Below are 27,606 nucleotides of genomic sequence, written 5' to 3' on the forward strand. Positions count from 1 at the left end.
AGGCATTCATGTGGGGAATGAGCAATAGCATATTCATCAAGAAGACAGAAAAAAGATAACTTAATAAACATGAGAGGACTAGAATCACTGCATTAATAACCACAAAATACCAGGAGTTGTTCCCTCCATATTATCAGTTTTAGTATTTTATTATGCTGGTGATAGGTGTGTGAATTGAAAGAAACACAGCCGGCTCCATCTTGTAAACAAGGCTGGTGTAACAGAGGGAAAAAAAACCCGTTTTGGCTTCAAAACTAATCATATCGTTAAGAGAGTTAAAAAAAAGACCAGATTCTTCAGCTTCGTAAAATAATTGTTTAGCACCTTAGCTGTCTTAAATCAGTATCTAAATCAAGGGGTTACTTGTGTAGATCCCTCACATACCAGTTTTATCCTCCCCTTCAACACATCTGCAAATTTCACAGAAGTGACACATGTTAATCATGCTAAAGGCAACGCTCATGAAGAAGGGACTGCGTAGACTTCCACAGACAATAAACAAATGGACAAAAACCATAGCCAGGAAGAAAACCCAGGTAATCTTCACTTCCACCCATATAATTCCTTCTTTAGTGGGGAAAAATGGCATTTCTGAGCTTTGGCTTTTCACCTTGTTGGCAGGTGATGCCCAGTTAATCAAACCGCCCCCCCTCCCCAACCCACCAAAGAACAAAATGGCTCTAAACCATCATGGCCTGTGATGGAAGGGAAAAGATAGGGCTCAAATGCTGGCTTTCCTACCTCATTGACAGCATCATGGAAGTGAGAGTGAGGAATAAAATACTCCAAAAGAGAACCCCTTGAGATTCATGTCACTCTACTCAGAGAGACAAAAGGCACAATGAGAAAAACAGTACTGGCATCCCAATCTCAGCAACAAGACTGTATGTCTCTTCTGTTACCTAAAGAAGGGTAATGGGACATTTTTGGGGAACTGCATCAATAGAAGAGAGGGCAGGACTTGACTTTCACCTTTAGTTAGAAAGGTTTTGGAAAATAAACTTTGGAATTGGCAAGGGGGAAAATTCCTTTTCATTTTGCCAAATAGCATCTTGCAGCTGCAATTGGAGAGTTTCACTTGCCAAATGTGCAAGCAGATTTGAACAGCTATGACCCGTAAAGGATTTATGCAAAGTAATGATACCATCCAAGAACTACAAACACCTGTTTCCTTATCTCTTTTCGTACACTGAAGCACATGCTTTTTCTGTTGTCACAGATATTTTCAGCACTGTACTAGAGGAAACATGCAGTTCCTTTCTTAGCCTCCAACCCCTGCTCCTTTCAGGAGTAATCCAGGATCAAGGGTCTAATTTGTGAAATGTTTCTTTCCATTGGTATGGGCACATAAAGGAATTACACACTGGAAACAGGCAGGAGGGCTATAACAGGCAACCACAAACTCATCATTTTTCTACCCACACGGGATTAAACAAACAAAAGATGCATGGGGATTTAAAGTAATGTAAAAACTTAAAAACTGTTTCTATTTCTTCAGTGCCACAAACTTCATCAAATCTCAATTGCATCAACAGTGCTAACAAAACGTTCATCATGCTGTCTTAAAAACCTTTATGACTTTAGACTGTTGTGAAAAGGAAATAGCCTCATTTATGTTTTCCTTACCTTCTCTGCACATTTAGGCACTTATCTAAAATGTATTTATAAAGATGAAAAAGATATTTTCTATTTTAGTTACTTTTTTTCTTAAAATCCATTAAAAAATAGATATAGGTTGCAATTTTCAGAAAGCAAAAAAGAAATTAAATTTACTTGTAAGAGAATTGACTTATTCCCCTGAGAATTCTAGAATGTATCTACAGTATTTCTACAACCATTTTACAGCCACTCACATTGCTATAAAATTCTTGAGGAACTTGGAAACCTAAAGCATTAATTACTTATATGAAAATGAGACAACACACATATCTTTACACTTGCTTTGGGACTGCACAACCAAATAAAAATCTTACTATAATTTAATCAGGAAGAAACAAGCATATAAACACAAAATCCATTGTTGAGATGTGCCTATTCAAATAAAATAAGAAGTCTTCATATTCTTTGTTTTGGGGAAGAAAAGTAGGAGGAATCAATAGAAATGCCAGCAAATGATGGCTATTGACTGGCAGGGTCCAGCCAGCTGGGTGCTGACCACCTGTATTTTTGGTCAGTGACTACATGAAATAATCTTTCCTCTCTCAAATCAAGAAGCTATTCATACAGCTATTGAGCCAAGGCACTTTTTCAGCACAGTGATTGCCCTAAGGTTTCACACAGCAATGCCCACTGGTTTAGTACAACTACTCTAACAACCAGAAAGCATGGTCTTGTTTTCCTCATTTTAAGTGCAGGAAAAAGAAAAGAGCAGAACAATTTGATTCTGCTTCTTTGTGTGAATCAACAAATTTGACTGTTCATATAATACCATATATTGTTGTGTGCAATAGCTGTAGCATATGATGCAGTGGAAATTGTGGACTCACTACAAAATGGACAATTACCTGACAATTTCCTCTTAGGATTTTCCAAAATACCCTGAAATATGAGTCTGTGTATCCTTTAACATAGCTTCTATGATGAATATACAGTACCTTAGAACATGCATTGATTTTAGCACTTCCTTCTTCAGCTTTTAAACTGAGGAAGAAGATGGCTTGATGTCAAAGGCTTGAGTTGGGATTGGAAGAAACAACTTGCTAATACTTAATTAACTATTGAGGAAGGACCACTTCAAGGAACCCCCACCTACTTCCCACTGTTATGGAAGGTGTCACCAACAAGAATGTTCTTTCAGGCAGGAGAGAAAGGTTTTAATGTGATGGACATTTGCTGACTGACACCATCACCACTGTAGGACCCCACAATGAATTTAGGGCAATGCTGTGTGATCATTTTGCCAGAGATGCACTGCTGCAGCCATCTGATGTTGGAAGTTCTGCTGGTGTAGCAGAGAGACTGAAATGTTAGATGATGTAGAAATCCTCTGCGCTAAGTACAGATCCTAAAATATTTGTTGGTACTGATCTTTGCTGGATTCCTTAGGATTAGGTTAGTTGAAAATACAGCTGTGGTGGTGGTAGTTTGTTGTTTGTTTTTACTTTCATCTTTTAGTAAGGCTGTTTTCCCTTAATAGTTGCTGAGTTATGCTTTCAATAGGGCTTATACCAAGACCATGACATTAACGGTAATTTTCCTATAATTTTGCACTCATGTTAGCTAGCTTTTAAGGTTTCTTATGTTTTCATAAAGTTATTAAAGTGAATGCTCTGACTGCAAAATGAGCATACACATAGTCTTCAAAGAGCTGGTCTCTAAATAATTTTTAATTTCTCAATTCTTTTCTAAGACATTGAATCAAGCCTTTTGAATTTGAATGCAATCTTTCGAATTGTAGAAAACTAGCTATATCCCTGCCATAGAACCATTTGGTCCCCAGAGATGGTTCAGAGTATTTATTTGGCAGATAAAAAGGGGTGCTGTGTATTTTCTATTTATAACTCATAAATACTGAGATTAGCTTCCACACATAATGGGCACGATTATGGGCTGCTTTCTTTTCACAACTATATCTGCAGCTTTCTGCAGAAGGAAGAGCACATGGATCCAATGACAATCCTATTCTCCTTGCAGTTCTTTCTAAGCATTAATTTGCACTAAATAGTACAATTTAGGGTCTGCTACAGTATCTGTTACTTGGCAACAGTTCCTAAGGCAGTATCTGAGCCCATGCCAGCTAGGGCATCTACTCCCCATTGTAACTGGGGAGTGGTGAGAGGCAGCAGTGCTGAGGACATAAGGGGAGGGTGTATTGCTTGCTTCTAGAATACATTCCTGGTAAATATATTCACTAAAAGCTAAGCATACTAAAATAATCCAAAGAGATCAAAAGCATATTAGCATTCAAAGATTTTTAGAAGGAATAAACCATACTGAAATTGATCCTGAAAAGATGGCAAGATGTGTTAAGGCTTACACTTGCTATTAGCTACTAAAAGGTGACTTGATACAAGCCAGTATTTCTCCGTGATATACAGAGCCACTGACATTCTTAAAAAACCCAAATCAAAATTAAAACAAGGCACTTAAGCTGAAGGGCCTGAGTGGCCAAACACCTTATAACACCAGTCTGTTGAATAGCCAGCCCCAGACACTCCTGAAGGGAAAATGCTTTTCCCACTAAAGGGATTCAGGTAATTTATTTTAACGATTGGCTTAGTCAAAGCAGGGAAAGCTGATGGAAGTTTAAATTAAAGTTTTTATTTTATGTTAGGAACAAAACTGAATACAAATGGAAGGTATGGCTAAATATATGGAAATCTATAGAACTGCTTGGACAAATGTGTGTATATATTTCAAATTTTTCTATTTAGTAAAAAGAAGCTTTTTACTAAAAAGCTTACCCACAGACCACACTTAGCTACTACTCAAGTGCACTGAGGGTTACACAATCAAATTCACTTAAAAAATAAGCTAAAATTACAACTACAAATATGATTAAAATGAATTTAGAATGAAGTTTCATACTTATTTAAATCTGTATCTGAAATCAATATTACTTTGATTTAAATGAATATCTCGTAGAGAAGCTGCAGATAATTCCTGTCTTTTTCTGGAGCAGAAGGGATCATAAACCTAATGAAGTACTATAACTATCAGAAAACCATTGTGAACTGAATGGCATTGGTGAGCTGCATTGTGCCCTTATCAAGGAATTAGATGGACTATGTCTCTAAGGACTGTTTGGAGAGATTAAACCATAAACTCATTTTCAAATCTTCTAATTCTGCAAATCACCAAATGAAATTAAAACAAAACCAAACCAACAGAGTAACTTGGGAGTCTAAGTTCCCTGTAAGACCTAAGCTTCAAAATCTCACAGACATTTTAGGTGAAGTGTGTTAATAATGCCACCCAAGACCACCAAGTTCAGATAAACAAAAATAATTGCTTTGTATCCTTAATTCCTACACATCACTTTCCAGATGTCAGATTCATTAGCAATGCATTTGAATATAATTTAAATAATTACAATGCCATTTTAGAATATGCATAATTGCTTGCCAGAGGCCCTTGCTCACCTGAAGTAAAAATTTCCACTTGTTGCAGTGACTTGATGAGCTCAGGCTAAATAGTTTCAGTGTTTGAGCCAAGGTTTGCTCTGGTCACAGCCTGACATTGATATTAAGTTTAAGACCTGGGAGTTTATTGCTCAGATGGGTGATATGGTTTTGTTACAGTAAGTCTAATGAATTTTATGATTAATTTGTGGTCTTTTATTGTCTGTTTCCAAAGTAATTTATGCTTGGCTTTTGATTGTTAATGAAAAGTAGGAAAAATGCTGGTGATAAATGCTTTTATATATATTTTTTTTTAGCAGCTGTAGTAACCATTAAGCATGATATAGATGCTGACTAGGAGGATTAAAGTTTACCAGCTGAAGCCCTGTATAAATGCTAGCAGAGGTAGTGCTCTCAATACACCTCAATTTCTATTGCTTTGGGTACTTTTGTAACAGGGCTCTCTCTATCCACATAACATCAATATACATATTAAGAGAAAATCAAGCATGTATTTAAACCAAATTGACTACAGTTATAGATTTAATGAATTTATATAGAGTAGTAGAAGTCCAGATGACTACTGAGCCACAGTGACTGGTTCTTTGTACTGGAACTAAAGATACCACAAATGCTGAAACCTCCCACATTGCAAAGGTATAGCAGATATTTACCAGCAGCAGCAATACTCGAGATGTGGAGAGAAACAGCCAGAAGGAAGCCACAAAATTGCCCACCACTGTGCTGTGAATGCCTGTCAGTGCTCCCTCTGCAGGAGCCAGGGCCTTGCTCCTTCTCTCTGTGAGGCAGGTAAACTTCACAGAGCCATAAAGGATGGGTGCAAGAGAAAAGCAGAACCCTCTCTAAACGTTCTGCTTTTCCAGCATCTTCTCAAAACCAGGAAAGAATAATTAGAAGATATATCCCAAACTCAAAACAACAAAAAAGTATTTCTGCCTATTTTGACAAGCTGCTAGGATTTGTTTCCCCCATTTGTGTCAACAACAGCATTTGCACCTCTTGTTAATGGTGCTGTTGAATATATAGGTAACACACTAACCTTTTCCCATCTCCACTGTCATGCAAAATTTTCAGTTTTACAATATGAAAAGCCATTTTAGTATCTAGAGAAAGTAACAAAACTAGAGGGAAATATTTGCTAATCAAGACTAAATCCTCTCACCTTCATTAGCACTTAGAGAGTAGGTATTATTTAGTGTGAATAATGACAACAGAATCTCAGCTTGATTTCCAAAGTTGTTCCTGCATAATTTATTCAAAAGATAAATTCCCTGGTGAAAGATACTGGATCTACTTTAAACCAACATCATTTCATCTATAATTACTGCCTCAGGAATACCATACTAACTGCCACTTATCACTGTCAGGGACTTCTGAATTCCTGCTACAACTATGGTATCCCATTGGGTTTGTTTGTCTCCAAGAGAACATGATGTTTCAGGTTTGGCATGGCCCTAAAAAAAGAAGAACAAAACCTGTTTTTCCCTAGAAATTTAGATGTCCTCTATGTGCCTCAGAACACAGAGAAGATTAAGCCCATTCATCTCCTCGCAGTTGCTTCCAACAAATGTACAATATTTTCCATCTGAAGTTTGTTGAAGCTCTTCAGTTCATTAGTGCTTCCCCTGCCCCTCTCCTTCAATTATAAGCTGAGTATCCATTATCCAGCACATTTCTCACAAAGTTCAGAAAAGAATATAGATGCTTTGGCTGTCAGAGCTAACCCTCAGCCAAAAATCCTTGCATTTTATCATTAAGAGAATCTAATCTTTCCTTAGGAAACCATTAGGAGTAAATGTACTTATGAACATTAATTTGCAATTTGTTCATTATGGGCATCAGGAAAACTATTAGTAGTGTGTCTTAATCTAGTGTCCACTGTGAACAAGAAAAGGTTATAGGCTTTATTCAGCAGTGATGACAACAACACTGTATGTCCTTCACTTTTATGTCTATTGCTGTGCAGTGGATGACTTTAGATGCAAAGCAAATAACTGGTTATTGATAGAAAACTTTGTTTCCCCTAACTATGAGAAGATCCTCCAGTTATTATTCATTGAGAGTGGTAAATAAAACATTCCCAGCTGCTTTTAGAAAGTTCAAATTTCTGTTTATTTTGCATATAGCTATTACCTTGTGCTAATCTTATAAAAAAATAAGAGCAAACCACTTTTTTTCTTGTCACTTGGTAAATCAAAATGAGCAATTACATCATCTGTGTGTTAGTGGCAGCTGTAAAAGTTTTCAGTCCTAGAACTGTGCTGGAAATAGCCTCATTCTCAATGGTGGGCAGCAACTGTTTCTTATAAACAGAAGGCATACAAACCAAAATTCTCCTGGAAAGACCTCACCTTGTAAAGCATCTTGTTATTTAATTTGGTCTCAACTAATTGGCAATTTAGACAGTAATTTGTGTCCAAATTCCAGACGCAGCAGAGAACAGAAACCTACAGGGAGCTGCACCAGGTCCCTGGGACACAGCCCAGGTGCCACATGTGCTGAGTGCAGCGTGCCTCAGAGGTGGCACACAGCCTGTCACACAGCCTGTCACACTCAGTGTGCACAGCCTTGGCCCATGGAAAGGCTGCCAGGGCTACTGGAGGTGCTGAGCACGTTGGATGCACCAACCTCACAGCCCACCACACGTGCAACACTGCCACTTTGATTTCTGGAGTGCATGCAAATGGCAGGGCACCTCTACCTCTGCACGTGTAAGTAATCTCACCTGAGCCCTTCAAATGCAGAAACTGTCTTCCCAGAACCTCAAACAGCAGTCAGCATGGCAACCTGTGGCGAGTTCCTCTATTATCTATTATCTGCAACACTGCAGTGAAATGCTCACATTTTGTGACATTAAACAGACAATAGGAATCGTAGTCAGATTTTTTTTCTCTTGCCTGAATAGTCTGTATTTATCTCTAGGCAACAGGAAAGAAGGAAAGTACAGAGAGCTTGCACTGTCATCTGATTGTGTAACACTTCAGGCCTTGTCTTGGAGTGGAATGCAATGTCTTGTGATTTTTTTTTAAGCAAGAACTAGTTCTGATATACTCAGTCATGCCCTTTCAAGAAAACACAAACCACATCTTTCAGACAGGGAGCAAGAGCCCTTACCTTCCAGCCAAGATACCTCCAACAGAAAATTAGCTGATTTTCTGCCTTTACAAGCCTGCAAAATCTTGAAGCAGATTTTCACACACGTACCTGATAGTCCACCAACATCCATCTTCTTCAGGTTCTTCGCCTCCAGAATGACAACAGTCAGTTTGCCAGCAGTAGGCACATAACGAAGGGAGAAGCAGATATCACCCAGCTTTTCTTGCTGTGAAAGCAAACAAGACATGATGTTTTACTTCAATGATTTTTTTTTTCTTACCTTTCAAAAAATACAATTTTGAAAGCTCTGCCAAAAAATTAGCAGGATTTTATCTCCATCTTGTACTGCAAAAGAAAACATTCAAATGAACAGTATTGAGAAAAAGACCACAAATTTTCCAGATTAAATCCTTGATAACCTCAAGTCTGTTGCAGCAACTATTCTGTATAGAACCAAATGACAAGATATGCACTGGCTGGAAAGTAAGTGATGCTTCTCACGATTTCACCCCTGACAATAGGGGTCCCACAAATACTATTAGCTTGAACTAAGTCAGGATTTTTTTGTTTTCTCCAGGCTGCATTTCAGTGGATATCTGTTAAGAAACATGCACATACAGCTACTAGGCTGTTTCTTGTGAAACAGTAATATGGATCTTTTTCATCACAATTTATCACAAAAGCAAAAAGTATAAAAAGCCCACAAAGTACAAAATACTCAGTGTAAAAAAAGACTTGCCTCCTATCTGTCAGAAGGAAAAAAAAAAAAAGGCAGAGACCATGAAACAGTATATCCCTCCTCACATAAGGAATAGCTAGAAGGATTTGGTTTTGCCTTGCCGCCCATCATCTGAGACCCTGCCAAATGCAGGCATTTGCTATTCATCAGTTAATATTTTCCTAACAATCCTGGCAAAGAGGGAAAAGCCGAATGATGCTTAGAATTGCATGAACTTTGTTTTAAAAGGATGTATAAGAGATAGGAACTTGCAGATGAAGGAGGGAGGGAGGATACTGCTTAGAAACAATGAGTTGGATGATCCAAGCTGCTTTTCTCCTTTCCTTCAAGGCCCACAGTGTTTCTAGGGGGCCTAACAAGGGTGTTCTTGAGACAAGAAGGATGAGCTTACAGCAAGCAGACCAATAAAGAATTTCAGACAGCCATGCTTCTCTTTCAAAGGCATTAGTTCTTATGGCATATGTCTACTTATTTATTCTGACAGGAGAGTATAAAGTACATTTCTATGATCGTATCTCTCTGCTTCCAGTGTTTTCTTAGACATAACTAAGAGCAACTCACTCACATGCCCATGGATGTAGTGGATATTTCCAACAGAACAGACAGTCCATGTGTAAAAGACTTTACCTGTAAAGTGACAGATTCTAAACTGATTATTTCAAGTTGGGAATGAAATCCAGGGAGAGTAATAGATAGTTCTCTGCCAGACAGCATCTCAGCAACCACCAATGGTCAGGAAATATACAGAATAAACATACTTACATGCAGTTAAGAAATGCTCAGACAGAACAAACAAAATGGCTTGTGATGTTAAATGTGTGTACTGCATAAAAATGCTGCCAGAATGCCCTTGTGCCAGTATCTTGAAAAATCATGGTGTCCTCCTTACCTCAAAAGGATATGGTAGAATTGGGACAGATTCCAAGAAAAGCAGCAGGAGTAAGCAAGGATATCATGTAAGCAGATTAGGACTCTTCAGGTTGCAAAGTGAGTAGTTGGGGAAGTGACCTCTATCTGATCCAGAAGGGCTAGAATGATGTTATTACCTTGTTCAAAAGGACTGACACAAATATAAAACAAATTACTCATATCTAGAACAATTATCCTAGATGTCTTTCAGAACATGGACTGCACTGCCATGAAAGAATTTACTATTCCTCCCTGACTGCATCTACTATCCTACATCCCAGCAGAGATTCAGATCATGAACATCTCATGAATTTCAGCCATGCAATCTGCATAGCTCGTGCCTGGCTTTTGCTGAGCTTCAAAAGGCACAGTGAGAGCAAAACAAGCTCCTGTTCACCTGACATCTGGTTCTTCAAGTCCATATTGGATAGGGTAACAGTGAAGTTGATCTATCACTTGCAGGTTGTTCAGAACAAAATAAATCAATTGCTTATTGATCTGTGTTATCATGATTACAGGTCACCCAGCCATCCAGTGTTCTCCACAGCCACTGCTTTATTACATTGTAGAGTTGGCTTAAATTTGCCTGTGGATTCAGGGGGCTCTGAGAAGACTGAAACAAGGTATATATGAAAGCTTATTTTACTACCTCTATCTTAGGTATCCTTGTACCCATGAATTACCCAACACTCAAGGGTTCTGCCTTGCCTCCAGACTCATTAGGTAGATCTTTAGTTGTGACAGCATAGGAACATTTGTCCCCTTTTAAATCAATACCATGCTTCTAATTGTTCCTTTCAGTGGATATTTGTAAGGGTTTTTTTAGCTTTTGTTTATTTCAATTTTTGATTTTTTAAAAATTTTGTTTGGTGGCTTTTTTTTTGTAATCTTGTGTCGAGACAAGTGTGTTTAGAAAGCATAAAATAGTGTTAGGATTGTTGGTTCCAATCTGAGTGCGTCAGCAGTAGCTGAAGGAAGCACTTTACACTCAACAGCTATTGCCAGGGAGACCATCACTTCTCACCAGCACTTCCCCACTTGTAATTATGTTATGCTTCTGTGCAAATACTGCAATTGTCTGTACAGAAGAGTAATTTTAAGAGAGCTGTGAATGCTTTTTTAGAGTCTTTTAAATGTAATTTTAGCTGCAGGAAACACAAAGAAGGCAGCATCATGCAAACAGCCAGTTTTCCATAGATCACCAGGAAGCCATGGGAAATGGCAGCAGGTGATGTGCTAATTCCAGTGAATAACCTGAAGAAAAAACAAGCACCTCATTAAATGCCTCCAGAATCAAGTTTAGTACTTGTTGATATGAAAATCTATATCAACTGCATTTCTACAAAACTTCTTGTACTTGTGCCCTTTTCTCTTTGCATGACTGTCACGCCTTTTTTGTATTAATTCAAAAAGTGTTTGTCAGGCAAAACACTGGAAGCAGCAGCACTGCAATGAAGCAAAAAAACCCAATCACTAGAGGTGTGGTTTGCAGGAGATAATTACAAACCCCTGCAGGGCTACATGGTACAGATGAGTGCTGCTGGTATGGTGATTATCCCATGGAGATGCCTTATTGTTATTATTAATTTCTTTCAGCCCAGTGTATAAATAATTTATGTTAGTAAATTACTTTGATCTCTGATGGAAACTGTAAGTTAGTGTTAGAAACTTCCAGCTGAGAGGTTCATAGTCATTAACCTATTCATGTAGAATGCTTATACACCAATCAGAAGATTCTCTCCATCTAAGCAACTTCATAACTTCATTACTTTTAAAGAGGATGCAATGGAGCAGAACATAAATGACAGAGACAGTGCTGCTAACACTTCTTCAACTTAGGAAAGGCTATTTGAAGTCCTGTTGAGAACCTGGACCTCTTAAAGACAAGCCTTAAGTGCCTCCTGCCTGTTCTGTGCTGCTTCCTCAGTAATCATGTTTGGCTTGACAGTATACTCTTTTAATGAGTGACAAAGAAAAATGCTTTTTATGCAGATTGCTCTCATTTGTATTGCAGAATTTCTAACAGACATATCTATCTCATTAATATAAACATTCTCTACATTTTTTTGTGGAAGATATTATGAGATAGTTGATGCTTGCAGTTCTCTTAGTAAAACAACACCAAAATAACAAGCCACAGCACCATATGCTTTTCCCTAACTGAATGTAAGACTCAAAAACAATCAGTATAGGGAGAATATAAACACAGTGAGGTGGGTTTCCAACTTTGGTACCTGGTTTTGACTGTGAATATTTGCATAAGCCTGAGAGAAACACAACATGATGTGATTTATGGGCACAGACCCCAAATAATACCATATTACCCTAATCAATATTAACAGTGAAAGTTTGTAATGTCCACTGTATAGTTTTCACAGCAACCAAAATGTTTTAAAACCCTGTGGAGAAAACAGAGACAGCATAAATGTGGGTTATTAGCTAAATTAGTGTCTTTCTAATTCAAGAAACCCATGTAAACTGCACTGACAGAATCTATAATCACAATACCCACACTGATGAACTTCAGACAATTTTAAGGCTACCAAATGCTGCTTGAACATGGAGATCTCAAGTCCAAAAAAAATTCCTTCTCTTGGCATGAAAAGCATGAATATACTAAGCCTCAAAAAGTACCACAGTAATACTAGTGACAGAACCACATGAATGAAGAAATTGATGACATAGACTAGTCCCAACTTCAATTAAGCCACAGTAGCAAGTGGGCAGAATTAGAAACCTATTTACATAGCTGGGATCTAGAATTAGGAAAGCATTGCTCCTCCATACCTATAGAGCAAACAGGAATCACACTGGGGAAGGGTAATACTGGTTTGTTGAGCACCCTTTTTATTTTCTTTAAACAAGAAATTTCATGGTTACCACAGCTGTCTGACATTACTAGTTCCAAAGGCACTGTATTTTTGATAAATACATGGTAAAAGAACAAAGCAGAAAATTTCAAACCTGCAATAGGTATAATCAGGAAAGAATCTTTTTGTCTTATATTTGCAAATAAGGACCCAGATGACCCCGTAATATGAAGATGATTCTGCCACAATTAGGCAAAGGAGTGGGAAGTGAGCAAGAAGCTCCTAGAACTCAGGCTAGAAATAGATGGTGCAGCAGGGAAAGATAAGAAAAGCTGGAACTAACATGTCAGCCCTTATGGCACTTTGGAATTTATCACATGAATATGTATGCACTCCAAGTACCACTGTACCCCAAAAATCTGTGCACTACTTTTGGGATAAAACACCAAGAGCAGATAGGAGAGGCAGAACTCTCCCAAACCTTTCAGGCAAAAGCCTTATTGCAGAAGTACTTGTTTCAGACTTGCAAAATGTTATCTATACATCCTGTCAATATAAACTCAAGGGCTTTAACAACTATACCATTAATCTGACAAGCAGAGTAATTCTTTTGTTGTCTGAAAGAATTTCATGCCCATGAACACAGCAGCCAAGCTGCAAGTAAATAGGTGCTAAAAGCATCTGGAGAGAAGACAGAACCATCTTCGTGACTGTACCTACTGCAACTTTAAAGAAAGTATTTTAAAACAATAAAATATGAACAGACAAGTGCCCAACTGCACGATTCCTCACTCTATGATCAGTCTGTGTTTTGGCTTACAAAATGGAAGTACAGAATGTCTGATCAAAAGTCTCTCCTGTTTGCTTTTACTAACTCTTTCTTCCAGAAGAGTCTTCACAGATTACACTCCTCAAACGTGCACCCTTGGCCACAAAAGGAAGCCCTGATAATGTAAATGCAGTTATAAGACATCTAACAAGTAAATCAAGAAGCAAAGTGAAATAGGTTATAGCATGAGACCTTGGAAGAAACACAATTCTCAAGGCAAAGATCCAGAGGGGTCACTTTGGACCCTGTAGAAAAGGGACTAGCAGTGACAACAGGCTAAAGAAGAGATGGAAAATAGACTGATATTAGGCAAAGAGAAAACAGAAATAGAAGTAAGGGTCCATGAGGCAAGTTTTAAAAGGGAGAAGTTCTAGGGCAGACAGGGAATATTCTTTTAAATGAAGTGAATGCATTAAAGATTTTGGGAAATAGTATCTATAGGCATACAGTCACACTATACAGTACAAGTGAGAAAGAGCCAAAAAGAAGTTTAATTGCATATTCCTTTTGATTGACTTCCCTGCCACAGTCCTACTCTGACTCTTTTGTGACAGCTTTTTTATGCCAGCACTACTTACTACTTACCTTTGCTTAATAGGAACAGACCTATCAGGATCTTTCACTGGAAGAAAAAAAAACTACTTCTTTTTCCTTCCCTCTCCCCAGCCTCCTCTGAACAGCACTACTTGAAACAAATTCGTGACGTTCTCTCTCCTCTTATTGCAATATATATAAAAAACAAGTGGATTCCATTTCTCTTAACTGCCATAACTATGCAATATTCCCCAACACAATGGAAAATTTGGTTTGAAAGCAATTTGGGCAATAAATTTGAACCAATGTTATTAAAAAATTAACAAACTAGGTTTTGTCAGCTTCCTCCTTTTAGTCCGCTTATTGCATTTTTAACTATTTAGAGAGAGTACTTCAATTACTGCTCCCTAAAAAGAGAGAAAATGGAAAGAGAAAACACTGTTGTTATTAGCAGAAAATGGCACTTCACAGTCATCAGTTTAAAAGCATCACAATCAGATGCCTTTTGCAAAATGAGAAATGCTGTGGCTGAAGGCAGTTGAAATCAAAGATTAGCCAAACCACACTCATTGATTTCCAGACAAGAGACCATGATACCAAACATACCAAGTTCTTAATTAAAGAAGAAGAACATGAATTTCTTAAATAAATGAAAAAGGGAAGAATGAATGAAAAGAATCATTTATGGCTGAACATCATGGCCTGATTTTCTATAACTCTTTGCCTACCGACAAATACTTGCAGCTGGCTTTAATGATTGCATGTCCCTCTGTTTTGCCACTTGGCTTCTCCTCAGCTCCTGCCTGATCATATTTCTAAATGTCACCCATGTCTATGCAGGCCACTGCACAAAACAAAATTAATTTAACTGAATGGCACACTAATATTATTACTTTTGACAGCATGGAAAACTTATTAACTACAGTATGTCACAAGGCTAGTCTTCTAGTGAGTAGTTTAACAAGAACATTGAAAGGAAATGTAATACATTTGAAAGATTTTTATTCTTGGCTTATCAGACGTTGTGAGAAGTCAAATCACAAAGCTAAAGCTTTTCTGTAATTATTAAAATATTATATCTGCACTGCAGTCACTCTACAGAAAGTCATTGTCCTCCTGTGATAGGGCAATAGGAGGCCACACTACAGTTCCCTTGCTTGATTTGAAATTTCCTGTAGTGAGTATGAGCATCTTAAAGCTCAATTGATGTAGTGTTTGCTACCAAAGTGTGTCTTTAGTTTCCAAAGGTGATTAAATTAAAAGCTTTAGACTATGAACTGGAATTACAGCATACATCCGAAAATATATAGATCAGTAGACAGTAAAGAACTGCAATTAAGAATCAAAATAATTAGCAATTTCTTACTTGTAAGATGTATGACCACATGTGGTACTGTATGAAAAACCTGGCATGAACAGAGTCCTTGCTACAACAAACACACATTATTGATTACCCCAAGTCAGAACAAGCCAATTTGAACAAACCAGTCAAAGTGGCAATGACTGGTACAATGGAATGACTAACCATCTATGGCTGCTGGTAACTACTGCTGAAATTTATCAGCACCAGGGAAATGCTATCAAGCAAAATCAGTGCCTCCATCACTGAAGCCATATAGTCTTATGTTTCTATTTGTTCTAAGAAAAAAAAAAAAACAACAACAAAAAAACCAGAAAAGCTCTTGTTCTAGTGCTACCTAGTTTGAGGGAAGTCACAAATATGGAAAATACTCTCTCAGATAATTTCAGTATTTTTGTCTTTGGTTCCACTTGAAATGAAGAAACTAATACGTGTCTCCTACAACAATGTCTTGCATTATATGTCTTAAGTTCAGCACGTTAAATATTTGTGTTCAGTTCAAGAATGAGGTCCTTCAAACTAATTCTACATATTCAAATTTACTGACTTACCTTTACCAGGCTTATATCCACTTCTTAAACTAAGCATTCAAACATTTATTTTTATGAATCTACTGAAAGATATCCAAGAGTTGGATAAATACATAGTGGCAAACTCCTCTTTTGTTACTGTACTTCTCCTGACTATTTCACTTTGAAAAAGTCTCTTAACACATTCTTTAGGAAGACAAGGCAGCTCATCAAAGGTCATCGTAGCAATCAGAACCACACACTTGATTGTATTAATCTCTTCAGTAATAAGAAAGAGTTCATTACAGTTATCTAAAAATCTAGGAAAGAAGATTTTACTTATGAAGATCTCTGGCTCAAAGATGTTCCTTTTTAATAAATCTTAGACCACAAGGGAAATAAGGCTGAAAAAATGCTAATGTTATACTTGTCTTACTCAAAAAAGGCCAAATAGGATGAAGGTGGTAACTATCAGTCATTTACCTTACATCAAACCCAAATGAAACAAAAGAAGAATTCATAAGAGTTTGTAATAATGTTGATTTAAAGGATATAAAATATTATGAATATGTAATCACATTGTTTTATGGGAAAAAATTATCTTTTCAACTAAAATCAGATTTCCTCTTTTATAAGATTGGAAATTTGCTTGATGAAGGAAAAATGCACATTTTTTTTTGTGTTCAAGGTCCACTGCTGTTTATGCAGTTGGAGAAGACATTTTGCTGACAAAGGAGGCAGGTGATATAAAAACTATCATAATAGTGAATAGTAATGCAACAGGTTGGTCAGAAAAAAAGTGTTTAGCCAGTTACCTACAAGCAGTCACAAAGAGGACATTTTCATACAGCCAAAAGAAAATTTTCTACATTCTAAGACAAAGAACTCAAGACCTTTTATAAGTGTCTTCTGAATCAGGAAAGGTATCTTACAAGGCAATACCTCCTGCTGAGGATTCAGGGTCATAAGCTACAGACCATGAACTGCTAGTGTAATGCTGTGCAAAACAATCAACAGATGTGATCAGAAGAGGCTGGTGACTTGGTCTGCCTGGCAAAGAAGTAAAGTGTACTGCACACAGTTCTGTGCACATAAATTTCTTTTTAGATGCTGAAAACTACAAAGAAGGTAAAAAGTCACTATTCTGACTGGAAAAATAAAAACCTGATTCTGAAAAACAGAAAAAAATTAATTTCTGCAGCTTTCTGGAAAGAGGATTTGACGTGACTTGATTACAGTGAGTAAGTACTGTAGAGAAGAGCAAGCATCATGTGTTAAATTGCTTGAATCTACTGAAGAAGGGCATAACAAGAATCAGCAAGATTCAGAGTAGAATCCAGTAACATCCAAGTAACAAAGTACACATTTTTAAGGGAGACAGAGTAATGCTGAAGCTGTAAAAGGATGTGTTGTTTTCTCCATTTACTTATGTCTTAAAATCAGAAACTTTCAAAATCTTTGGTCTTAAAGACCCTCTTAAGAGTTTTCCAGTGGAGGTGCAAAGCTACCTATAACAAACATTGCTGAGGGCTGAGAATCAGACAGTTTCTCTCTCCTTGCTCCAAAAACAAGCAAATTCTAACTTTCAAGCTTGTAAGGGGGTTTCCTTGTGCCACCTTCCTCCCAGCTTGGCACTGGGTGAGCACTACTAGCTCCAGGGTGCTGCCTGTTTCCTAGACTGAGTTTAATTACAGGAGATTCTTTGAAATGTTGCTTGAAGACCCAGGAGTCCTTCAGATTTAGGGCAAATAACACCACCTAATTTAGAGAAATGTCTAAATGAATTGTTAGGAACTAGCACTTGTTCTAAACAAAACAAAGATTTTTTTAAATGGGAGACTTTTTTCAGAAAGAAAATTTTAATGTTAGCTAATATAAATGACCCACATGTCAAAGAAAACTTGTCTGCTCTAAAGCATCACAGAAAATTAATGTTTGTCCTGCTAATTAATGTGCAAATCTGAGTGAATAAAACCACTTGCAGCATAATCCACTCCTAATCTGGGCTGGGCATTAACAGACAGGGGATGTCAGCTGCAGACCTCAGGGCTCTCCCACAAAAATTAGCTGCTGCCAGTTTTAAAGCTGAGGCTCCACTCATCAACAAGAGGTCCTTCTGTTAATTTTCACAGTTACTGAAGAAGATATGGAAAAACAGAGGTAAAATAACTGGATTACAGACAGACAGAAATAATTTAAGTAGCACCGAATACTAAGCATCTGATGGGAAGCTCAGGTGCTGCCTGCCTGTTGCCAGCCATAGCACTGAGAAGCTGCAGGGCCATGTTCTACACCAGTGGCATCAAAAGAAAGTTGTAAAACCCACATAATGGTGATGGTACAGGGAATGACTTGAGTCAGAATTTATGGCAAGCTTTGGCTCAGAAGAGGTTTGAACTGGAGGTCAGCCACAAGTGGAGAAAGGCACAGAGAAGGGTTCTAAAGTTCAGTTGCCTTTATCAGTGTTGGTGGACATTGCAGTACCTCCTAATTCTACTCTGCTGTAGGCAAACACGTGGCCGACCAAGCAGCCATAACACCACTTTTAACTCTCTCACTGCTAGTTAGGAAACTTCTACCTCTGACATTATTTCTGTACTTGTGATTGCAGACATAATTGTCAAGGTAAATATCTTGACCACCATGTCACTAGATTCAATTCCAGGTACATGTCTTACTCTAGTTTAGGTCAGCAAGAAGCACACACACAACATATCTGGATCCAAAAAGAGATTGGAAATGGATTTCATCTGTGCACTGATGGTGGTAGCTCTAAGTGAGTTCTGTTCTGCTCTAGTAAGACAGCAGTAATTCTGTTGCAGTTAATTCTGTTGCAGTGATCATACTTCAGCCCTCTAAACAAAAAAATCATACTCTGAAAAGTCTGCTAATGGCAGGGACAAAACAACTACAGTACCCCTCCATCCCCCTAGTGAGTGAGCCAGCCAGGCAGCCCCTAAGCGCTTCTCTAGTTATGATGGTACCAATCACAAATTAAGCTGCAAAAGGCCACAGAAAAGGAAGAGGAGAGGAGTACAGGTGCACTAAACCCACCCTCCTGCATTACCTGTAACACACTAACAATACATCAGCCACTGTGAGGGATTTCTTTGGCCTTTGGTAGAAGGCTGACTTATGATATGACGGAACAGGACTGAGTAGGACTGAGTAGGACTGATTTATCTCTGTCTGTCATTCATTTAGCATAGAAATAAGACCTAGTATACTTCCTAAATTCATGTACTCTACCTCTTGAAAGATTAGCATAAACTAAATAAAAGTCTAATACTGCTGAACTGAAAATACAGTCTCATGTTCTGGATTCTAACTGTGATTAGGGCATTTTGTGCTAATTCCTGTCACAGGTACAATGCAAAGTGCTTCAGATCCCAGTTTAAGCTCATTGTTGAACTAAAAGGAAACACAACAGGCTCTGAAAAGAGGTTAAATGGTTACTATGGTAATCTCTGACATGGTTTAAATCAGTGTTTAAAAGGTGATAGGGGAAAAAATAAAGAAAATGGCTAATTCCCTTTTTTCTTGGACTACTATTCCTAAACCTTTGTCTCCCCTTTTTAAAAATACATCTTTCTCAGATGTTTTTGGAAGCCAAAATCTTCTAGTTCTACATAGAGTGGGCACAACAAAGCAAAGAGACTGGAGTAGCATACAACTCCTCCTCAATCTCCTAGTGAAAATGCTGTTGTCTTTGTGAGACCTGCTCTTCCCTTGAGACTATAAAATGCTGCTCTCTGTTCTGAAGGTCCTTCTAACAACACTGTATTTTGATACAGCCATTTTACAGCTTCCTTTAGCTCCTGATCCTGGTTTATAACAGCAATCAGATAACAATTTCTGTCACTGTTGGTTTGGAAATGTAGGGGAGAAAGGGAAATAAGGTATCAGCCTGGACTACCACAAAGCTTCTGCCTTAGAATCCCATTTCTGCCTCTGGATTATGCATTCACTGATGATAGGAGTCAGAAAAATAAGTAAGTACATAAAAGTACAGCTGAAGAACAGTGCTGAACACTTCCAGATATAGCACATTCTGTGGCCCTTTCACACTCAACAGCTGGTCCTACAGATCCATTTGCAATCTCTCCCAGAGTACAGAGCTTTATACCTGGGAGTACTCCACATTTACATCTGTATTTCCTGGTATTCTTTCTGCAGTTTAAATCCAAAATATCTCTTAATAGTCTAGCTTCACATGAGTTTGATCCCTCTCATCAGCTTCCTCAAAACTCTACAAAAACACTACTAGAACACTGCTTTCCAATTGCCACTGTATGTGGCTGTGTCTTTGAACTTTAAAATACCTTATGCTTGAGCAATAAAACCCCACGCAGTAATATTAATATGTGGAGGCTGGGAATTGCCCACTATTCCTTCCTTCAGCCTTGTAATTTTCTACAAGGTTCTTAGCAATATACTTTGTCTGAAACAAATATAATTTTGTGTTTATGGGTCATTAGATGCTTAGCACCAAGAGTAGGATCTACTATTTCAGCACAGTTTAACCTCAAGATGCCCTCACACACATGGAAGGAAAATGGTAATAAGAGCATTTTTGGCAAATAAGCAATACATGTTTTTCTGATCCTAGAATGAATACTGTCCAGGAACAGAAAGGCCCCAGAAGAGCCTGAATTTAACACTAGCACTGAGCTTTTCCTTCTTTTACACTGTCCTCTTTATTTGAATTTGCTATCTGTAAAGCCAGACAGTTTGAGATGAATCATGACAAGTTCCCTTTTGATTTCAAGTAAGCCAATTACATTCTTTTTATTATAACACAAGAATGTCTCTGACCTCCCAAGGCATCTCTTCCAGAGAGGGAGTTAAGAAAGTGAATACTCAACAAAGATATATAGAGTGGGATTGTCAGCACTTTGAGTATAAAAGGTGAGAAAAGAAATGCATAATTCTAATGAACCGAAAATTCAGCTTTATCTGAATCATGTTTTACCTTAAAATCATGTTAGCATCTTCAATATCAAGATGAAAAGCAGCTAATTAACTGCTGAAGAATTTTAAAGTAGACTTGTTTATTCTCAAACTTCAGAACCTCTGTTTTGTTCCCTGTCTCAGTAGAAAATTAAGTTATTTTGCAGGACAGATGCTGTACTTACAATGTTGAACAGACATTCAACAATCTCTGTTTATTGCATAAACTCTTCACAAAACTTGAAAATTAAAACCTCCTTAGATTTAACATTTTAAAACTTTAATTGGGTGTAAGAAGAAGTGAACTCGAGAAGATGTAAACACCATGAAGAAAACATAGTGTTCCAATATAACACACAGCTAAATAATGGAAACTTCACATTTTAAAATATGTCTGACTCTCTGACAGCATCTCCATAGGGATAATGATACCTTCTTTTGCAAAGCACTGTGCTATCTGCAAAGCTGTAAAAGAACTAAGTGTTATTACCAGCGATGGGAAAGGCTATTAGATCATCTGCTCACTGCTCATGTAAGTATAACAGAAAATAACAGTGATTTGCTGCTGCAATTTGACAGTGACTTTTGTAAAAATGTTCTTTCCTCTTACATCTCTGCAAGTATCAGTACCAGAGAGTCAATAAGCTGGATGGCTGACTAACTTTGTCACAGTCTCTAACTTCTATGAAGCATACCAAGGTATTAAATACATGTGTTTCAGGCCCTCCCACCTTCACCTTTTACTCTTGGATAAGGAAGGAAAGAAAAGTCCTCATGTACAGCACAGTCAAGGTTCACAGAACTGCTCTTTCACTCCCCAGCTGCAGAACTCCTGCCTCTCACCCCTTTCCAAGGCAGCACCGTGCATCTCTCCACTTGGGGCTGTACATCACGTAGAAGTGACGCCCGTGTTTTCCAGCAGCCTTCCCACTTGGAAGCCTTGTACAAAATATACTCATAATCACCCACTGGGGTATGAGCATGCACCCATCATGTAACCTGACCTTGCTGGATGCCTGATCAGATAATGCACAGAGTCTTGTGATGGCAGCTGTGAAAGATCTGCAGAACCCTTGGTGCTGGATATTGTTAGGTCAACAAGGATCCTTCTCCTCATGATATAATGCTCTTCTTCTCCATTGCTTTCAAGGGAAAGAATTGTTTCTGCTCTTCCTTGTATTCCCTAAAATTTATTGGCATGTTTGCCACAACTGGTTTTCAATTTAAGTGCCAATATAACAAAATGTCTGGAGGGAAATCAGCTGAAGTATTCAGAAGATGACTCTCAGTATGATTCACACTGCTGTGAGCAAAGCAGAGGTCTGTCTGGCCTTCTGTACTGGAGTGATAACAGATATTGGATGCAGTGTGTACTCAGATAAAGTTAATAGCAATGACATCTGGTAGATGACAGAGAGGAGCAAACTCCTGTGATCTGCTTCTTAACACTCTGTGCCCAAACCATTATATGTCAAACTTGGTAGAAGTGAATAACCTTTCAATATCTATCACTCCTCCCTCCCACACTCTCAGTCAAATGAGACTGAAGGACTACTAGACACAAGGACAGCACATCTAAAAGAAGCCAAGGAAAAAAGATTCAAGGTGTGCAGCTCATTAGTGTGGCCTCCTCAATATTTAGCAGTCATTGCACATTCCCAAAGCTCTCTCACAGTCATAACAAATGCTCACACAAAGGCTTGCTCCTTCAAAGTATTTCCCCAGCATAAATATATTAATAAGACCTTTCCCAGAAGAGAATGCAGTGTCAGAGAGATGCCATTCAAATGGCTAGGCTGTGAGAGATAGAGCTTACATTATTTCATTAAACCTTCATCCTCTGTCTTCAATTTTAAGACCATTTAGAAAAAAGGACAAAATGTACACTGGAGCTTTATGAGCAAAAAGAAGAGTAACTGCTTGTAAAATTGTTTTGCCCCCTATGATTGAAGTGGTAATTAAACTGTAATTCTGTGATGAGCATCAACTGAATTTGACATAAACTAAAACCGAGATTTTTATATTCACTTTGACTGATGCCACCTAGATAGCTCTTTTAAAGTGACTGGTGACAACTGCCACTGATTCAGTTTGGTATACATCTTGTCTAGGAGTCATAACTAAAACATTAAAGATACTTTTGCCACTTATACTTAATTTCAAACATACTTAGAATTATAATTAGCACTAGGTTGCTGAGAACTGACAAACTTGCCTAAGTATTGTAAGAGCAAGAAAGGAAATAAAGCCTGTCATTCTTCAAATATTGCAAATCTCATGCAGATTTGCTTTTCAAGGACAAATTCATAACACAATTATAATGTGTAATAGTCAGCAAAAGATATTTTGTTAGCAATAGGATTACATTTGTCATAAATTTTTGGATGAGGTCTAGTTGCTCAGGTTTTAATTTGTTATTTTAGTAAGCCAAACCACCATATCACATTCATGATCACTAACAAGAGACAAACAAGTGTCTACTGCTACACACCTTATATAGGTAAATCATGTTAACCTTCATACACACTGTGCTGTCTTTGCCAATTCTGAAATTGCAGAAAATTCTGAAATTACAGTTGCAGCTGTACCTGCCATGAATTCTGCAACATCTGCTGGGTCAGATGACAATCCCTTTATGCAGATACAATCTCTCCTGTCCCTACTTACTACCACTTAAAATACACTGGAATTTGCTTGGAATCTTTGCTGTGGAGCAGGGACTGTAACTTGAATCAAATATGGAATACAAATGCTGTTTCATGTGAAACACAAATCCCAAACTGCTGACAGATGCACCTCTCCTGGTTCTTGGTAGAGATTTCTCTTCCAAACTGGGTTAAGCAATTATTTGAATCTGGCTCAAAATATATATGACAGAAGTAGAGGTTCCATAATGGAGCAGAAATAAGTTTGGATTAAGTACACTTGACTATGGAGTAAGTGGTTTTTGTAGGATCAATTTTTATTTGTACAGTGAGCTTATGAGCTGTTATGAACTAGCAAGACACAGTATATAGAAAACTAAGATTAAAGTGTCTCCATATACCCCAAGTTATGATACTTTTTCCATATTGATTGGATACCTTGCATGCTTGAGCACTGAGATGCAACAATAAAACATGAGATCTCCTGTGGTATGAAAAAATGCTTAAGGACTTGGTGGAAGCACAATTTTTTATGATGTTTTCACATCATCATATTGCCTATCTCCTTATAAATAAAATGGCCATGTTTCAGTGGGAACTTCCAAAAGGTTCCATCAAAAAAGTATAAAAATAACAGTGGTTTTCCTGCAAACACTACCTGAAATTTGAAGAAAGGTGAGGGCAGCCTAGATTTCATCTCTCCAGCAAACTATTCAAAGCTCTTGTAATACACCTTTAATATCCAAATACTTCCAGAATTATTTATTTTAATTACCTCCCACCATTTCAGTAAGTAGTATTTTCCAAGTCAGAATGATTTTTGGAAGTAGCTCACACACTCCATATCTGTTTCAAGCAAAGTTTTAGTCAGATTGTATTAGCAGGGTATAAATTTTATGAAAGCAACCAAGTAACTGCCTCAGGTCTTACTGTGGATGTTAGCTAGAACTCTTAAATAGCAACTTTCTATGCAACAAGGCAGATGAAACCCCACACTAATCTGTAATGTTATCTGTAGGCTGCACATAGGGATATCATTGGTCATGTTCTAAAAGCTTGAAGTTATACTACAAAGGCATAGTGACAATTCCTTTTTGCATAGTGTTTGGCTTATTTTATGTGTTTTGAAACAGAAAAGCATGAAACATTGAAATCACACAAATAGCAGTGTAAAAAAAGACCACTGTTACTTAATAAAATTTGGAAGGATTAATACACTCCAATTTCACATTTTCAGCTTTTTAGTATGCTGAGTGTTTAAAAGAGCAGGGTCCTTGAACTACAAACTTCCTTTATTTATTTTTTTCATTTTCATATTTAACTCCAAGAGTGGAAGAAAAATGCCCCATATAGCAGGTCATTGATGTCACCTGCAGAAAGAGAGCCCTGCAAATATTGCCACTATGAAATAATGCCATGCAGAACAGTCTCAATGTAGCAGTGGCTTTCAAATCAATAAGCAGTTGGAAAAAGCCATCTGAAAATACAGTCTTTAAAACAAACACTCAAAAAGGAAGACTGAAATCTACCACTTTTTAAAACCTGAGAAGGCTGCATGGCTCTGCATTTGCTGCTGTTTTCACCACATTTAGTCTAAATCAATACTCAGGTTTTCATCACTTGTGAGAAGGAAAGATTTTATTCAGAGATTGTCCCTTTAATTACAGAAACTAAGATTTGAATCCAAAGCACTTTATTAGCTGAATTAGACGATGAGAAACTCAGACTCATGATTACTTCTCCTCCCACCAGAGAATTAAAGCATGCTATGCACTCTGAGTGGGCAAGTACTGTCTATCAATCAAAAGGAAAAATAATGTAAAAATGAGCACAAAATTGTCTTACAATAAGCAAAAAGTTGGATGTATAAGTATGAATAATCTCACAGGATGCACTGGTGATGAAATATTTCCAAGATGTTTCTTGTGTACATGTACCTAATAAATAATGAATCCAAGGGATGTTGACAACAAGAGGAAAATAAAATAGTTGATAAATACTTGAGTAAGATGCCATTCCAAGGTTTTTGTAAAATTCGTAATTCTAATCAAAGGATATTATTACATAGCAGTTCAATAAACTGTAAATTATTCCAATGAAACCCTACCATTATCATTATTCTCAATGTCTTGAGATGCAAACCCTGAGAACCACCAAGAAACCTAAAGGCACACCATTTATAATGCAAATGCAAATTCTACATGCCCAAAATGCACCAATTCAAGAAAATGTCAAACTCATGAAAACATCTTTAATATGTTGCATAAAGTATCAAAAAGATTGATTGAATTAGCAGAGGAGAATACTGCATTCAGTGAGTATTGGAAAAGATGCTTATCAAAAATTTATCAGGCTAAGTAAGTCTGAGAAATGCTGATAACAGATGGGCTCTGTCTCAGCAAAAAAAAAAATAAATTGCTAGTTTGTCTGTTTCTCTAGGTGAGAATTAAAGTGCTCTGGGAGGAATAAAAAGTCTGAATTTTCTTACCTCTTCTTTCTCTGCACTTTGCAAGTCCCTCCACTCCTCAGTGACATGACCGAAGTCCACTGTGTTCATTGCAACTTTATATTCCCCAATGATATCATGTTTGGAGAAACGATCAAAGTCATAAACTGCCATCACTAAAGTTTTTCCACCCAGCTCAGAGTATGGCACCTGCAAAGACAAGAAAATGATAAACTCTACATCATGAGACAATAAAGATTGGTCCACTACAATGCAAATCTATTTCTTTAGTTTATCAGCTGTCATCTCAGGTAAATTGAACTGCAGAGAAAATTATGAGGTGTATTTGTTTCAGAGTTACCAGATGCAGTATTTCTTTAGACAAGGCTCTGGCACTCAATAGAACAATGTGGCAGCTCACTCATCACTCCTGGGTTTTTCTCATTCTACTTCAAATCATTTTGTGGGTGATGAAACTGAAACAAGAAGCCAAATTACTTGCACTGAAGACACATGAACTTTTCACACAATGGTGTTTTTTCCTCAATAAATCACCTGTCATCACTCAGAGATGGCTAGCTCCTAGACTGATGAAAAAACCAGAACTGGCTAACTACGGATGACACAAAGTAATTAGACACTGGATAGGTTTCTTACAATACCAATTACTTACCAAGGCATATTTTCCAGCAGTACACCTTTCACATGTTAGGCACTAAGGTGCTTTTTAAGTCACAATGTCTAACTAGAAATTGTGGTGGCAGAAGGCAAGTTCTGACTAATTTTCCAGCTGTTCTCAAATGGTTCAGACAGATGCTATGGTTTGGATGTTTATAAGTCACATTTTTAATATTCAGATGAAGACATGCAGTTCAGGTAAGCTACACCTCAGTGGCTGTCTGAAAAGGTCTGATTTAGGAATTGTTTGGATTTATGTGAACACTTGGTCAATCTGAATATATTTTGCAAGTATAAATGGTTTCCATGGGATTCAGTAAATACTTCTTTATTAATCAGAAAGTGAAAGTGTGGCATTACCATTGGCCTTGTTAACTTCTATGTTTTTGTCTGCTTAAGCCCCAGGACTGCTGTCTTTTGTCTGTGTTTGGCTTCCACCTCTTATTAAAATACTTACTAATATGTAGTAATTTGCCCTTTACATAACATCCTGTATAACATTTAAAATAAGCTTATCAATTTGAGAGTCAGATCTAGCTTCCATTATTGAGTCAATAATGTTATGTGTCTTAGTACATACTACAGCAAAATCTGTTTTTCATTCTCTAAATTATCTGTAGCTTCTAAAAAGCTAGAAAGGGCAAATGTATGCAAAAGGAAAAATTCTAAATGATGTCAGTTTTATTTTTATACAGTCTTGAAAACAGGAGAAGAAAAATCTTCTAAAGTTTATTTCTTTGTTTACAATACCACTTAATGGTCACTTGGAATACAAAGACTACATTCATCATTATTTACTTTTCTGTACTTGACCTCAGTAAAGCTAATTTTAGCTACCTCCCTTTCTAAATGCTTCCTTCATTTACTACTAATGTAGCCTGAGCCTCCAGCTTTGTTCTGGACTCTCAAGGATGGCCTCAGCTCTTGTGAAGGGCTGCTCCATGTCCCTGCTTTCTGCTCAGACATAATCAGCCTCTTGACTTAAGTAAGTGAGTGAGAGCTTGGTAAAAGGACACACAC

At 37.5% G+C, this 27,606-nt stretch overlaps 1 protein-coding gene across 3 annotated transcripts in view; it reads right to left on the bottom strand.

Annotated features, from left to right (window-relative positions):
- Positions 1-27,606, bottom strand: part of SYT1 (synaptotagmin 1) — a 328,925-nt gene that overhangs the window by 41,613 nt on the left and 259,706 nt on the right. For all 3 annotated transcript variants that reach the window (XM_056516347.1, XM_056516346.1, XM_056516345.1), the window contains 2 exons: positions 25,951-26,118; positions 8,286-8,403 (listed from right to left, as the gene is read on the bottom strand). In XM_056516347.1, coding sequence (XP_056372322.1) covers positions 8,286-8,403; positions 25,951-26,118 — 286 coding nt within the window. The remainder of the gene's footprint in view (positions 1-8,285; positions 8,404-25,950; positions 26,119-27,606) is intronic.

This window comes from Oenanthe melanoleuca, chromosome 1A (genome assembly GCF_029582105.1).
Source record: "Oenanthe melanoleuca isolate GR-GAL-2019-014 chromosome 1A, OMel1.0, whole genome shotgun sequence".
NCBI lineage: Eukaryota > Metazoa > Chordata > Aves > Passeriformes > Muscicapidae > Oenanthe > Oenanthe melanoleuca.